Source organism: Ammodytes marinus, assembly GCF_949987685.1.
Source record: "Ammodytes marinus genome assembly, chromosome: 15".
In the NCBI taxonomy this organism is placed as follows: domain Eukaryota; kingdom Metazoa; phylum Chordata; class Actinopteri; order Uranoscopiformes; family Ammodytidae; genus Ammodytes; species Ammodytes marinus.
Genome location: NC_137219.1, coordinates 24,583,255 through 24,599,577, shown reverse-complemented (window position 1 = coordinate 24,599,577; position 16,323 = coordinate 24,583,255). Strand labels below are relative to the sequence as shown.

The 16,323-nt window shown below is 42.4% G+C and overlaps 1 protein-coding gene across 5 annotated transcripts in view; it reads left to right on the top strand.

Annotated features, from left to right (window-relative positions):
• daam2 (dishevelled associated activator of morphogenesis 2) overlaps window positions 1-16,323 on the top strand; it is a 110,505-nt gene that overhangs the window by 90,196 nt on the left and 3,986 nt on the right. For 3 of the 5 annotated variants that reach the window (XM_080042305.1, XM_080042303.1, XM_080042304.1), the window contains 11 exons: window positions 14-121; window positions 1,595-1,624; window positions 3,405-3,514; window positions 4,740-4,824; window positions 5,237-5,343; window positions 6,191-6,279; window positions 10,124-10,292; window positions 10,651-10,758; window positions 11,096-11,156; window positions 11,458-11,589; window positions 15,175-15,345. In XM_080042305.1, coding sequence (XP_079898431.1) covers window positions 14-121; window positions 1,595-1,624; window positions 3,405-3,514; window positions 4,740-4,824; window positions 5,237-5,343; window positions 6,191-6,279; window positions 10,124-10,292; window positions 10,651-10,758; window positions 11,096-11,156; window positions 11,458-11,589; window positions 15,175-15,345 — 1,170 coding nt within the window. The remainder of the gene's footprint in view (window positions 1-13; window positions 122-1,594; window positions 1,625-3,404; window positions 3,515-4,739; window positions 4,825-5,236; window positions 5,344-6,190; window positions 6,280-10,123; window positions 10,293-10,650; window positions 10,759-11,095; window positions 11,157-11,457; window positions 11,590-15,174; window positions 15,346-16,323) is intronic. The other 2 variants (XM_080042307.1, XM_080042306.1) reach the window with 1 other exon arrangement.

Genomic DNA, 16,323 nt, shown 5'->3' with positions numbered 1-16,323 from the left:
ACCCCCTCTCCAGAATATGATCAACGGCACCATCTGGAACGACATCGATGACCTGAAAGCTTTCAAGATTCTGGACCTCAAGGACATAGAGAAGATGTTTTCAGCCTACCAGAGACAACAGGTTTGGATTTCTCTAGTGCCAGAGCAGAAGCAGTATTCTAGAATGCATTTTTGGGAGCTGCATTGTGTTTTATGATAGTTGTATGCGAGTATCAACACATGTACACAGAATAAGCCATTATTTGACTGTTGTTTTAATACATTTTAAGAGTTACATTGTGTGTGTGTGTGTGTGTGTGTGTGTGTGTGTGTGTGTGTGTGTGTGTGTGTGTGTGTGTAAGTGTGTGTGTAAGAGGACTCTTTTGAGAGTGCCTCTTGGTCCAGCTCCGGGCTAACATGAGCAGCTGTTCACTTCTAAATGCCTTATTGTAGAGATGCCACACTGCTCGAGCTTTGCCCTTTGTATGCAGAGCATTAAGTGTACTAAGTGGGGGAACTGACCGGGTCTTCAGGGGCTCATGGAATCAGGGAAACACACTTTACACTGAAGCAAACGCACTACAACAAAAAGAGGCAATTGAATAAAAGCATGTACAGGGACTTACAGGACTAATAGGGGTAATTGCAGTATGCACGCCTTCGGGGCATGCCATACAGTGCATAGCAATTACTTATTTTTGTAGTACAAACTTAATTACACACCACCTGTCATGTGATAATAGTATGCGCTGTTGCATAAATTGATCTATTTTACCCCCTCTAATTGGTTGAAGTGGAATGTTAATTTGCCCTAACGAGTTTCTAGTAATCATAATGTAAAGCAGGGTCTTTAAGGCAATACTTAACCCTTATTGAGGAGGCATTACCATTGTTGAATCCTTTATAATGCCTTGTAGTGGCATGCTTTAAAAAGCCTTCTGACGACTTCCCTTCTGGGGTTTTAATAGGGAATAATGGGTCATTTGAGGTTGGTGCCGCCGGGTATTTATTTATACAGAGCAGGTTTTTATTGGCACAGGCCAACAGTTAAATAGCAGATCTCTATGGATATAGCCACACACAGAAAGCAAGGTCTTCCTGGCTGTGACAGCTCGGTTCCATTTGGCGAGAGCGAGGCGTTCAATTCAACTGGACAATATTGCAATGTTTACAATACTTGCTTCTTTTTTTTAAGCTCGTCATTGGTGCTTCTTTGGAAATGGGCTTTTGTTTACATTCGCCCTCCGTAGGATTAGTTACCGCACTCATTTTTCATGCTCTTGTTTTTCCATGTCGAGACAGAAAGAAATCATTCATTATAGTGATCATGACCTGTTTAAGAATACAGGAACCAAAATAGAACAGAGGTTAAAAGCTTTTTTTTCAGATATTTCAGATTTTTTTACATAGATTTCCTGAGCTCCTGAAGACTTGGACAGTCGATTACTATGGTTATTGTTTTTTCACAGAGGGCTCCCAAGCTTCAGCTTGCTGTGGGCATAGTTGGAGTTCTTTTGCTTTAGCCACCACCTTTTTTTCTGCTTAAAATGCTAATCTTTTGCATGTTTTCAATTGTTTTTGTCTCTCTCTCTTCACTCTCTCCGACTGGCTGCAGGACCTGCTCACTAACCAATCCTTCAAACAGGTGAGTTAAGGCTTTTCAAGCATCTTCATCTTATTGTTACGGGCCTACGCTGCTCCAGCACCTTCTCTTCTTACTTGCCTCTTACTCATACAATGAAAAGTGTGAAAATGTGACTTGTGTCTGCTTATAGGATATGATCATATGCTAAGCGTTTGCTCGTGTTAATGGGATGTATGAACCTAGATAACATGGATTTATTGCACTGCAGCACCTTAGCATTGCAGCAGTAGCTTCAGTGCTATGTGTGCGTCTATACGGGATGCGTTCATGAACAGTAGCAAGTTGTAGGTCAACTGTGTTCTGTAGTGATCAAAGCCCCACACAAATGTACTACAGTTAAACATCTGTATATTTCTCATATACAACCATCTTTAACGGCCATTCTCTCAACATCCATGTTTTGTCAATGCTCTGATACAAAAAAAAACTTCTTAAGCACTTGCATCAACTGAGCTTTCCCAAATCATTCTTAGCACTATTCTGATGGTTTTCATGGAAAGATGAATTCATATGTAGTGACTTGTCTGATTTTTGATACTTTTAAAAAATTTAAAAAAAATCTGTTTTTGCAAAAACTCACTGGCTTCATCAAACATCTGGATATTTTATTTTTGAAAGAGATGCAACGGCATGCTTAATAAGTTGGATATTGCCAAATTTCCATATTTATTCAAAATTAATATTCTGAAGAAAAATGCAGTATAAGGAATCAACCTGGCAAAGTTTCATGATGATATCTATAAGTAAAACATGTCACTCTATTCCCCTACAGTGTCTACCCTTAATGGCCATAGTCTGTCACCCTTGACTGGTCAGGAAAAGCGCAAGCCTTGCACAAGAATACAAATACAGTCAAAGCACCATGACCACATCACAGTCACACCACTCAATAACGTTCAGTATTATAAAATCTGAACGGGCATGTCTCCAGCTCAACTAGATTGAGTGCACATGCTTATACACAAGTTGGCAGGGTCACACGTTACATTTGGCAGGCCCAGTCAATGGGTTGTTGTACCCCCTTAACCCAGTGCCAACCTTATTCTGTTGCCAGGCACCTTGGTTCAGCACAGGCACTTTTCTTTACAAGCCGCATCTGTTTTACATACGTCATAGCCAGCAAGCTTAAGAAAAAGCTATTTTCTTGGCATTTAATGAAACTCGGTCTATAAATAAAAATGTGTTTGCAGTTTTTCCCAGACATGCACTCTTGCCCCTTACGGATTAACCTGAAGCAGCTTTTTGAACGGTGTTTCCGGTTCCTCTTTGAGAGCTTTATAGGTCTGCCTGCATTGTATTAGCACTGACGTCTCACCAAATAAAGTCTCCTCTCACTTGGCCTGCTTTTCATATCATTTTCATACACCTTTCACAAGTCAGTCCTGAGAGTTTTTCTCTCTCTTTTCTTTTTTTAATGAGACGTGCATTAGGACCACTGACAACTGACGCATGACACATTGACACTCACAGCCAGCGACCGCAAAAACAGCAAAAAAAGCAGGTCAGGGAACTTGACCCGAGGCCAACTAAAGTATTGGCAGGTTTCAGGGCTGCAACAAATGGCCTTGGTTTCTGTGAAGCGGCAGCAGCAGCGAATGAACACATTGTTAAATGCTTGGGAGGGAGGGGGGAAGAGGGGGTCACACCGTCTCTTTAACAAGATACAAATGACAAACAGATGTGAGGAGGAGACGTTTGGCTTGTGCTCTGCGTTTCATAGGAGGACTCAGAAGTGAATGTTATGCTGCAAAGTGAATCTGGTTCTTCTGTCTGTCTGCAGAAAGAGACAACGGGCTCTATGGACGACATCTACGTCAGCACGCGGAAGGTCAAAGAGCTGTCGGTCATCGACGGGAGACGAGCACAGAACTGTGTCATCCTGCTTTCAAAGTAAGGCTCCCCCAGACTGATGGAATAATCATACTATCCCTGCGTTCCAAATCACATACTTTTTTCTTTTTACTACACTATACTAAAGTACAAAAGAGTTTTAGGGCCAGAGGAGAGAAAAAATCAGATAAAGAAGATTTTATTTTGGCGAGAAATGTCAAGAATAAAGACGGATACTCCAAAATGCAGATGGACTAGTGGGGCATTTATGCATGTTCAGCATACTACAATTGACCTGCATGTATTGGGACATCCTAAATCTTTTTCTGGCATACTAAATAGTAGGGACATATGTGGATTGGAACGCAGGGCATGTTGTACTGTCTCTCCCCAGAGCACAGGCTATTGTGAAGGGGTTAGATCTATAACCCATGGTGGAGGCTGCTGCTGCTGCTGCTGCTGGGGGGCAGGTGCTTCTCTGTGTCTCTGGTTCAGGAAATGTGTTTTTAATGGACACACGAGGACAGGACATCTGTCTGTGTAATTGGATTACCGTCCATGCAGTTTCTTCTTTGAAAGGAAGGAAACAAACTGAGCCCTATGAAAGACAGACAGAAAGCAGATTGCATCAAGGTTTTTTCTCTATATTTAGAAACATTCATTTACCAACTACCAGTCCCCACATTGTCATATAGAATTAATTAAAACCTGTCAAATGGGACGTCGTCGTGTCCCGACCCCCCCTCCCGATGGTCTTTGAGTTCAACTACATCTGATCCGGGATCATTTGTCATCATTTAAGATCCACTCTACAACATGGTTCCCGTTTGTATGTCTCCTAACAGCACAGATCCAAAGCCCTTTTTAGGGAATTTAAATCCAAAGCCCACTTTACAGATCGATGGACAGGCGACCATAGACCTTTCTCTGTCTGACAGAAGTGCAGCGTGGGCCCAGAGGCTCACTCCCCCTGTCAATAGGAGATGACCTGAGGGCACAGAGCAGACCTGAATGGGGTCAGCGTTTGGTCAATAAGGCTCTGATGCATAGCCATAACAATGCTGCTATTGATTACAACCCAGCACACTTAGTCCTGATCAGATGCACTGCAAAACAGCTGGCAGTGCTCCCGGGCCGTACACTGGCCAAGACTAGTATTCACACAGTATTGGTATCCGCCCATCACACTTTCCTGTATTGTTTGTGTTTGTAATCTAGCAATTATTCACATTAAAGGTAATAAAAAAATGCCTTTCAATAAACTATTCTCTTTCTTTCTCTGCAGGTTAAAAATGAGCAACGAAGAGATCAGGAGGGCCATCCTAGAGATGGATGAGAGAGAAGAGCTAGCCAAAGATATGTTGGAGCAGGTGATGTTCACTACTTTATGAATTATCCTGTATGTAGGCAGCAGCGTAGTGGCACTGTATAGTGAGTGTTTGGGTAGGTGAAATCCACTTCTATGGATTAGATTGATGGGGAAAGAAAATTGATGTTCCAAAAAAGGCTTCAAGCAGGTTTGATGTACAGTACTAATGCCTAATCAGCACTTAGCCCAGACCAAGTGATATAACTTAAGATCTTATTTATTTCTGAAAAAAAAGCAAATCATGTCAGCCTGTCATTTTGCTTAGCTAAACTAATATTACAGCTAAAGTAAATAAAGCTAATCAATATTAAAAGAGCTAACTTTTTACCACTACTATAAATATGTCGGTATGCTACAGAAACGATAGCATTTGGATTCAAACCATCATTACCTTTTTTTTTCTTTCTTTCCAGCTGCTGAAGTTTGTCCCAGAGAAAAGTGACATTGATTTGTTGGAGGAGCATAAACATGAGCTGGAGCGGATGGCCCGGGCTGATCGTTTCCTCTTTGAAATGAGCAGGTACACAGGACTACATTGTTGTGTGACGAGCAAGGGGGGGGGGGGGGGGAAACTGTCAATTTTGCCAGACCATCTGCAAAAAAAATTTGAATTGCACACAGATGCATTTAGTTTGGGGACATTGGTTAGAAAGTGAGATATGGTGATGAAAGAAACAGCTTCCACTTAAGCCAGCGTAGTACTTTAATGTCTACGGCGTGTATGTAAAAATGTCCAAAGGGAACTACATGCAGAGGTTGTGCCGAATCAAGACATCAGCCAGACGATCACAAATAGATTCTGAAATATTGAAAATTGTGAGTCATCATTAAATGAGTAAGAAAGTCATTGCTTCCCAATGCCCATTTGAGGACTCCCGGCATATCGGAGAGTTGAGGGCATTTTAAAATCGGTGCCTTTTTTTCTGCATTCCATCCTTTCCTCTGAATCTCCTCTGTTTGCACAATATAATTAAACCTTTTCATTTTCCTGTGGGGGAGAAATATTACCCATGACCACTTGCTTTCCTTTTGACCGCATCTCCTTTTGGTCTGAGGAATTCATCTGGGATTTAGTTACTGTATTTATTTCTCTTTTTTTTTCTTCTTCGCCATTTAATATCCCCTGGTCCCTCTTTGAAACTCCCACTCTCTCTCCCTCTGGGGAACCATTTGGCACGTTTAACATTAGCCATTTGTCAACTCTCTCCCACTTGATGTGGAGCCTATTAGATGATGATAAAAAGCCCTGTGAAAGCCGAGAGAGGGAGTTTTGTATAAATGGGTGACTTCTAGCTTTGAACTGTCACTCCCCTGCAGACAAATGTATCTCACCTCCTTTCTTTTTACCTCGCTCTGCCCTTCATCAGAATCGACCACTACCAGCAGAGAGTGCAGGCTCTGTTCTTCAAGAAGAAGTTTGCAGAGCGTCTGGCTGAAACCAAGCCCAAGGTTGAAGGTAAGGACAAACACCAACCCTCTCTCTTTTTCTCCACCTCCACCTTTCTGAAAAAGCTGCCTTCAAAAATCCCATTCACACAAAAAAAAGTCCCAAACAACTACAATGTTGTTTTGGGCAATGTTGGCTAAAAACTACATTACCCATCACACCCCTTTCCTCAACCTCTTCTACTTAGTTTTTAGTTCATTGATGTGTGCTTTTACGAGTCAGATTCACCAAACCCTGTTAACATTACAAACTTTTACAAAAGCGTTTGTTTCCGTCTTCTGACATTCCCTTGTTTGCAAGGACAAGGGTGTTCATGAAATGTGATACTGAGCATAATCCAAGGGTGTTCAAAACTAAAATTCACTCAGTGGAACTGCAGCTCCTGCTTTTAGAAATGAACAATTTAGCAACGCCAATATACACAATCGAAGACCACTTATCACATGTTGTGACTGGTCTTTGCATGAGGCCTGTTGCTGCTTTTGGAATTAGTTGACAGTAAGTTGAATGCAGGATAAAAGGCTGGAATATCAGTAGACATTAGCCCACTCTGTTCACTGTCCTATTACAGTGAACCTTGGTACATGGTTTGAACTGTTTCTCAAAGCACTATTACTCACAAATGGAGCAGAAGATTACATTTTGCATAACATGCTTTTGGTCCGTGCCACGGTCAAATGGTTGTACACGCTTAGGAAACAAAATAAAAAATACATTCATTATTACAGCCACTAAAAAATGTCACTAGCTTTAAACACTTTGACCAATGCTTTTCACAAGGTTTTGTGAAACCCCTTCGTTCTGCTAAGTGTGCACTTGTTTGTGAATGGTTAGCGCGGGTGGCCAACTATGTACAGTATTGGCCCCGCTGCAGTTTTCTTTCCCTTGAAGCCAGCTTCCAGGTTACCAGGGAGGCTGTTTTGGAAAGCTGGCTCATGTTGAGAGGGGGAGAGCCTCTCTCGTCAACACTCACTTCAAAGTCTCGGGGAAAAAAACCTTCCAATGAGTTCCGTAGACGTGCGTGTGCGTGCGCGCGCGCGTGTGTGTGTGTGTGTGTGTGTGTGTGTGTGTGTGCACATGGGTGTGTCGTGGTCGAGCCAACATGGTGTTTATTTTAGCCAGAGCTGTTTCTCAAGCGGCCTATATGTCTTTCTCAGCTTTAATGCGAGACACTGCAGGCAAAAAAACATTTTTTTCAAGCTCTGGTCATTTTTGAGAATTTTTTCTTATTTTGCTTCCATACCTTCTTTCATACTAGTATGAATAAAAGGTCCAAAATGTACATTTAGGTGTTTGTCTAAACCTTTTATGTTTATGTCTATGTCTCCTATTCAACCATCTTTAAGAGCTATTAAAGCGGCTACGAGTAACATTTAAATATCTTTTAAACAGCCTCATGTTTCCTCTGATAATCATAAATTACCTTTAACAGCAAACGAGACCATCAGTGCAAAGAAAGACGTTTTTAAATAGTTTTTATTACTGCTTTTGGTCTGGTCGCACACCCAGTCCGATTTTCGGTTCGCTCGTGCAAGCTCTATGGTCACATATCCGTATTGGTCGCAGATTTCAGTGTGGCGCAGCAACGTGAATTGAGAAGCCTATCCCTCCAGGTGAGGGAAGGGGAGCGGGAGCCTTGTTTGATACAGTTATTTGTCGTCATAATGACTGATAACGGGGCTGAACCATCAAAGAAAAAAAAGAAAATGCAATGAAGAAAAGCTAAAAGGGAGAGTGATATAGGCTACGGGGGGGGGGGGGGGGGGACAACGTGTATACAATTTCACGAGAGCGAAACTAGACTGCAGTGTTTACTCCTAAATGAATGAGCGGTTGGTACTAACACAAAGTTTGCTTTGCTTCACCATCATCAGATAACCATTATCTGAAATAGTAATTATTTACAACAACATAAACACATTACTTATTACAGCGTGATCCATACTAACTGCCGTCTATCGTTCATTCGCTTTCTGTTATAGGTCCATGAGTCGGACACGTAATCTTTCAGCTCCGTGAGAGAGAGTAGTTAGGTGACACTGCTGCATCAACTCATTGCAATCAGGTGCGTGTGGCAGTGACTGGCATTAGTTCATGCAGTGTCAAAACCACTCTCACGGAGCCGAAAAGAGTCCTCACACTTTCAACACACGGACATGCACTATATTGCTCCCTTCTCAGTTCACACTCACGCTCCTGTCACGAACTAGAAAACAGCTTTGCGACAGTGGGCGTCGTAAAACTACTACCGCTTTTGTCCAAAGGGGACGCCAACGTGCCATGTTACTCCTAGTGGCTTTAACTCAGCATTAGTTTTGTTCAATACTCTGAACTATAAATTAATAAATAAAGATTTTAACTCTGGCTTCATCCAACATCTATATTTTAGTTTTTTTAAAGAGATTCATATCTACTTATCATTTTACTAAATATGTATATTTAATAAAACCTTTCTAAGAAAAGAATTGTAACCTCAAAAATAATTGTTTTAATGCAAGCAATTAACTGGTAAAGTTTCACAATGATATCCATAAGTTAAAAATGTGACCCTATTCACCTGCAGTGTGTTGCCTTGAGGTGCACATTACATTGCTTGTGCCAGTAGTGTTTTATTTTCTGTTAGCCCTGTGTTTGCTGTAGCTTTTATTTAGCCAGAAAGTCATTCCACTCTAGTCTGAGGTCAAATAAAAACTGTATCTTCTGACATGCATTACTGGCTGCCTGGAATGGAAAAAGAAAGTACAAAACAGAGGAATAATCCTGCGAGTCCCGATTCCAAGTCTCCAATAATCTTTAGTCGTCGGCTCCAACGAGAGTTCCCAGACCACATGTTCATCGATGCCCGTAATAAAGTTCTCATCCCCCATTTTTATTATTGATTTAACTTTTTGTCATGTAGTGCAGATGAGAGTGTATTTTCCCAGGACCACCCACTATGTTCAATGGGGAAGCATTCAGTGTGAGGCAGTGAGCCACCGGGCCTTTTCCCTCTATCCAGCAGAACACACTGGCCAGCAGCAGAACTTTTCCCATGCTGTATCACTGCACAAGAGAACTGTAACAATAACAATAAGGATTTTGTTAATGATTTTCACATTCACACTGAGGTTTTCCTCTTTAGTGGTGGTGGTGGTGGGGAAAGAGGGGGGAACCACCTGCACTTTGCCAGACAACTGTGTTCTCAAGGGAAAGACACAGACAGCGTGAGGCTTGTGTTTGGAATATTCCCCTTTGCACCCAGCTGCTGTTTTTATAGATGGATATGGAAGGACTTGATGACTTTCCCCTACTGAGCTGCTCTGCCCGGTTTGTAGCGGGGGGAATATATTGATCAATCATTATGAGGGATGTTTTTAAAAAAAAGTGAAGATTTAGGTCATATATATAGTTGGGACTTTTTTAGTTTGTGTGTGTCCGTTGGGAAACGGAATGGAAAAGGGAATGGGGAAAAAGTGCCGGTTTATTATGTAATATATGAAAGGGGAACGCGCCAGAAAGCAAAGTGCACACATGTCCTTCACCAACTCTGTGATCTCTCCAGCTGCTTCTCTCGCTCTCTCGCTCTCTCTCTTCATTCATTCTTTATTTATTTTTATTTTTTTATCCTTTATTTTAGATTTTTGTTTTCTTTACAGTAAAAAAAAGACACATACACAAAATACACTTACAATAACATCAACAACAACAACAACAACAGAATACAAAAACAGAAAACAGTCTATACAGAGTAAAATCAAATAGAAATACAAACAGCAGCAGGGCACATGAAACAGTAGTCTATGTTCCAACAATGTCCAAAATGATTTCCATGTCTTGACTCAAACTGTCTTTTGTCCCTTGGTTCTTCCCTTAGCCATCCTGAATGCGTCCAGGGAGGTGGTCCGCAGCAAGAGGCTGACCCAGATGCTGGAGGTGGTGCTGGCCTTTGGCAACTTCATGAACAAGGGCCAGAGGGGCAACGCCTACGGCTTCAAGGTCTCCAGTCTCAACAAGATCGCAGACACCAAGTCCAGCATAGACAGGTGGGCCACAGCGGCTGGAGGTGGATGTTGAATGAATCCTCAGGAAGATTTAGCATTCTGTCTCCAAAATTCTGTCTCCTCTTCTCAGTGTCAGGATTTAGTCAATTGGGGAGTTTTTCTAATGCCTGATTCAGATAAATGTCGGCACGTTTGTTCAGAATTGGAACTAAATGGCGCTTAATGGAAATGGCTTCTGCAAATTAAGTTATTATAAAGAGTTCAACTATATGCAAAACTGCCAAAGAGTTAAAGAATATTGTGTTTGACATGGTCCTGTAGTAAGCAGCTCTACAAGGAGTAGTGTTTACGTAGATTTATTCAGTTTAAAAAATGTTTGTCTTCCCTTGTGCTTGAACAGGAGCATCACCATGTTGCACTACCTGATCATGATCTTTGAGAAGAACTACCCGGACACACTGCAAATCCAGCAGGACCTGTGCAGCGTACCAGACGCCGCCAAAGTCAAGTGAGTGCACCACAGTTCACTGTAGGGGGAGACATTTTCCCTTAGCCCCCTAGTGTCTTTATTACAGCAGATGTACAATGTTGTTTATTTATCCTGCTTTAATGTTTTGCCGTGACAACAGTTGTTGTTAATGCTACGATTTATGCCAAGTAGGTGGTATATTGGTTATAATAAACTTACCTCCTTTAACAGTTTTCCTTTTTAAAAAGTCATCAAAAGAATAAATTAGGAATCTAAAATTAGACATCAATATTAGTACAAAACAAAGGCAGGCAAGTGTAGAACAAGACGATAGATAAAGATCGTATCCACATCTGTTCTTTTGTCTTTCTTTCAGTTTGGCGGAGTTGGAGAAAGAGGTGCACAGTATCAGGAGTGGACTGAAGGCTCTAGAGGCGGTGAGTTGTTATGCATGTTTGTCTCTCTGTGATTTAGTGCAGCGATGGTGTTGAAATGCTGGTAAGGTTTCACAGGGGACATGGGCTGGCAAATGTCATATTTGCAGCTACACAGAAAACAAGGGCTCATGTTCATGCACACATTAATGCACACACGATATATTTTTCAAAATTTCAAAATACAATCTACTGTTTTTTTTATTTTTTATTATTCAGTAACGGAAACACTTTCAGCGTTCTTCCCTCAGCTTAAAGTGGAAGTTTACTGATACATTGTTTCATGTCTCCCTTCCCCCCATAGGAGCTGCAGTACCAGCAGAGCAGGACGAGGGAACGTGGGGATAAGTTTGTGGCTGTGATCGGGGACTTCATCACGGTGGCCGGCTTCAGCTTCTCTGAACTGGAGGACCAGCTGAGTGAGGCCAAGGACAAGGTATAGCTGACTGCAGAGCTGCTCTCTTGTATGGGGGAACAGAGTATTTAAAGGGGGAGTCCGCGCTTCTGGAGATCATTCCTGGTCAAAATCACTTTCTGTCAAAAATCTGTAAAATATCTACTCCGGATAGGCTATTAGAAAAAATCTGGTGTCAGTAAACACAGTCTTGGCTCTGTAAACGGGTATGTAAACAAAAGGGGGCCCTGCCGTAGCTCACAACATGCCTGTTTACAGAGCATAGGCTGTTTAAAAACACTGGATTTTTTTCAGCGAACACACAGCACGGACAGGTAGCGGATCGTGAGGAAATATTCACTGATTTTCACAAAAAGTGATTTTATCGGTCCATAGCGATGACTTGAGCATTCCCGGGGAAACCCAGCGTTGACCGATTACACTTGGATTCCCCTCTCGTCCTCCCTTTGTCTTAGTCTCTGTGAGTTAGTGGTTTGAATCCACACGCTCATTCTTTGCAAACAACCGTCTGGGACAAATGGCCTTTTGAACCCCTGCTGGCTTATGTATTGATGTATGGTAGGAAGTACTGTATGTGAGCTGAAGATACCAGTGGGACTATGGGGATCCCAAAGTGAGACAGTTTGAGACAGAGTTATGTGAACATGTTCTTTCATTTGCAGGCCGTCTGTGCTCTGTTGCACATTAAGCATCCTGATGCTGATGATGTTGGCATTTACTAAACCTTTCAAACTGGTGTCTATAGTTGCATTAGCACAGATATTACACTCTACTTTATTTTCAGGCTTTTCATGTATCCAAAATAATTTGCAATTGGTGGAGCCAGTGATTTTGGAGAACACTCATCGTCAAAATCACTCTTTGTCAAAGTCAGTGAGTATCTCCTTATGATACGCTACCTGTCCTTACTTTATATCCCCTTTAAAAAATCTGTACAGTATAGGCCCTGTAAATGGGTGTTTAAACACATGGCATGTTACAAGCGCGCACACAGTATGTGCATGTAGCCGATCACGAGTAGATGTTCACTGATTTTGTTTTACATTTTTTTGTCAACAAACATTCCAGAATCACTAACTCTACCTTTAAAGGCTCCAAAGAATTAACGTTGTGTTAAGAGAGATTGGTAGAAAGAGAGGTGGACAGGCCCTTGGGTTACATTTGGAGCCTTCCCTCTACTTAATTATTTGTTCAAGGAGGTGGTCGGTAAGAAACTTGGAGGGAGAAACGGGTCCAGTCGGGACGTCATGGGAAAAGAACGGGAGGAGCGGGCCACCGGCTTCTGCTGTAAAACAAAAGAAGCTGTGTTCGCCGGCCCAGACTCTAAACACACATGTTTCTTAACACAACGTGTGTGTGTGTGTGTGTGTGTGTGTGTGTGTGTGTGTGTGTGTGTGTGTGTGTGTGTGTGTGTGTGTGTGTGTGTGTGTGTGTGTGTGTGTGTGTGTGTGTGTGTGTGTGTGTGTGTGTGTGTGTGTGTGTGTGTGTGTGTGTGTGTGTGTGTGTGTGTGTGTGTGTGTGTGTGTGTGTGTGTGTGTGTGTGCAAATGTGTGGTTGGTAAGTGGGGAGTCTGACGCATTAACTCAGGGCTTGTCCAGGCTCCCTGACGCTCTGTTAGGTTTCCAGTGGAATACAAATATGGAAGTGTGGGTGTGTGCACTCATTTTCGGTCACAAGAAGGTTTAGGTGGATCACTAAACCAAGCAGGCAGTCCAGTGAGGCTCGTAAAGCTTCATGGCAGTGTGTGTGTGTGTGTGTTTGTGTGTGTGTGTACAAGAGAGAGAGACATACACAAATACACACACACCCTCAGGCAGACACTACTACATACATTACACAGGATTACAGTTGTCCAGGGTCATGTGGGTTATTGGGACAGAGGTTTCCAGTGCAGAGAAGGGATTTTGCTCCTCTCCAGACAGATTGCTTTGGTTTATCCTTTGCACAGCACATCCACACAATCAACATGTACACAGACAATACAGCACAAGATTCGGTCTGTGTCCAAGAACCAAAACAGCCCAATTTCAAATGGTAAAGGGCAGAGCATGGACATTTCTAAGATATTCCATCAACAAAGGTACTGCTGTAATTCTTTTATGAAGTGCAGTTCTCAATGTGGTCTAAAAAAAATCCGTTTTCAGGTTACCAAATGTGAGTTGAAATGAAAGAAACAGTGTGTAACAGTCTGCTTTCACCAGAGAAGACTTGCAAGACACACCAAACCAGTGTCTTTAAACGTTTAAGCCTGTTTGCTTTGAAATATACCAACCTCAGATTGCTGCCATTTTCCAAAGGCAGGCAGAAGGGCTGTTTGTCCTTGATCAAATGTGTTTCCAGGATCATGCTTTTGTAAATGCAGACACAAGCTAATTGATCTTTCAGCTAGATGCTAGCTTTGAGATGTTGGGTCAAATATCGGAGTATTGTACACATTTTAATGTTGACCTGTTAGCGGCGCTAGATGACAAAGCCGAGCATCATGAATATATTACAATTCATTCTAAAGGACATGCAATTGGGAACAGATTTCATTTCAATCCATCCAATAGCTGTCCACGTATTTAACTGTGATCCAAAATTGTCATCCCACTGTGGTCCTGTGGAAAATTCAGTAAATTGATTAGGGCATATTCTCTTGGAACCACAAATGGCTGAACAAAATGTTTTGGCAAAAGCTAGCCTATGATAGTTTGGACCTTTTTTTATTTGAGCTGAAGATTTGGACTGACTGAACCACCAACAGATCAAACAACATTTCCTTCCCAAGATCCCTACACTTGACTTGTGTGCTGCTTGTGTGTCAAGAATACAAAAGTGTGTGTGTGTACTCTAAGCACAGACCACAGGGGATGAGAGGAAACGGATTTGACCAGACACATAATTACGAGAGGGAGAGGGATGATGATGGGGGTTGCCATGGTGACCAGCCCATAATTACAGGAATACATATTTTGCATCCTCAAAATAAAGTGGGCCCCAACTCCTTTACATGACAACACTAGAACCACATGTAAACTAGCTTCCTAATATGGTGTTTTCTGTCATTATACTCAGCCAGTAGTTTTGTAGATATTAAACAGAGTAATAGTGTACAGTATAATATATAATGTCACAATTTGTCAATGATGTGTATCAGCTTGATATGCTTTAAACAGGTATAATGTTATGTTTAAGGTTATTTGCTGGGCCTCTATAGTGCAGTACAAAGCTGTGTCTGTGTGTAGGAATGTAGAGTAGCTTGGCTGCAGGCATGGCCCTGGCACAGAGCACTGGACATATTGGACTGAACAGGGTGGGCATACGGTGGTCAAAGCATGCAGTCATTCTCCCACCTTGCGGGTGTGTGCTCCTGCAGTTATTGAGATCACACAACGTCAAGCATGCCTGCCAGCAGATGGATTCAAGCAAAGGCATTCATATGCAGGCTCACATGTGCCTTTCAATACAAGAACCAACTGTGAGCAATGTGGGCCATAGCAAAGAATACAGCACATTCGATAACGCATTTTGTTTTGGTGTATTAGCGATGTACATGTTTAAAGTCCGTTTTTAAAAAGTCACTCCCTATCAACATCTAAGGATTGCATGGTTGTCTCTGTGCAGTTTACCAAATCTCTGAAGCACTTTGGGGAGGACGAAGGCAGGATGCAGCCCGATGAGTTCTTTGGGATCTTTGACATCTTCCTGCAGTCGTTCAGTGAAGCGCGGCAAGACCTGGAGAACATGCAGCGACGCAAAGATGAGGAGGAGAGGAGGGCACGGATGGAGGCCATGGTGAGACACACATTTATGTCACCTTTCCATTTCTCTTCTGTACCCTGCTCTACCCTACCATACCCTACTCTGCTCTACTCTACCCTAACCTACTCTACTCTACTCTACCCCACTCTACTCTAGTCTAGTCTACTCTACCCTACCCTACCCTACCTTACTCTACCCTACCATACCCTAATCTACTCTTCTGTATTCTACTCTACCCTACTCTAGTCTAGTCTAAACTACCCTACACTAACCTACTCTAGTCTACTCTACCCTACCCTACCCTACTCTAGTCTACTCTACTCTACCCTACCCTACCCTACTCTAGTCTAAACTACCCTACCTCTACTCTACTCTACTCTACTCTACTCTACTCTACTCTACCCTACCCTACTCTACTCTACTCTACTCAACTCTACCCTACCCTACCCTACTCTAGTCTACTCTACTCTACCCCACTCTACTCTAGTCTAGTCTACTCTACCCTACCCTACCCTACCTTACTCTACCCTACCATACCCTACTCTACTCTTCTGTATTCTACTCTACCCTACCCTACTCTAGTCTAGTCTAAACTACCCTAAATGGTAAATGGTAAATGGACTTGACTTATATAGCGCTTTTTAGCCGATTTTCTCAGCCCCAAAGCGCTTTTACATATCTTACCACATTCACCCATTCATACACACACTCATACACCGATGGCAGTAGCTGCCATGCAAGGCGCTCTCTGAACCACCCTACACTAACCTACTCTAGTCTACTCTACCCTACCCTACCCTACTCTAGTCTACTCTACTCTACCCTACCCTACCCTACTGTATTCTACTCTACCCTACCTTACCCTACTCTACTGTATTCTACCCTACCCTACCCTACTCTACTCTACTGTATTCTACTCTACCCTACCCTACCCTACTTTACTCTTCCCTACCCTCCCAACTGGAAAACCTCCCCAGGGAAAGGACCCAAGATGATTAGAGTAGAGCCGGT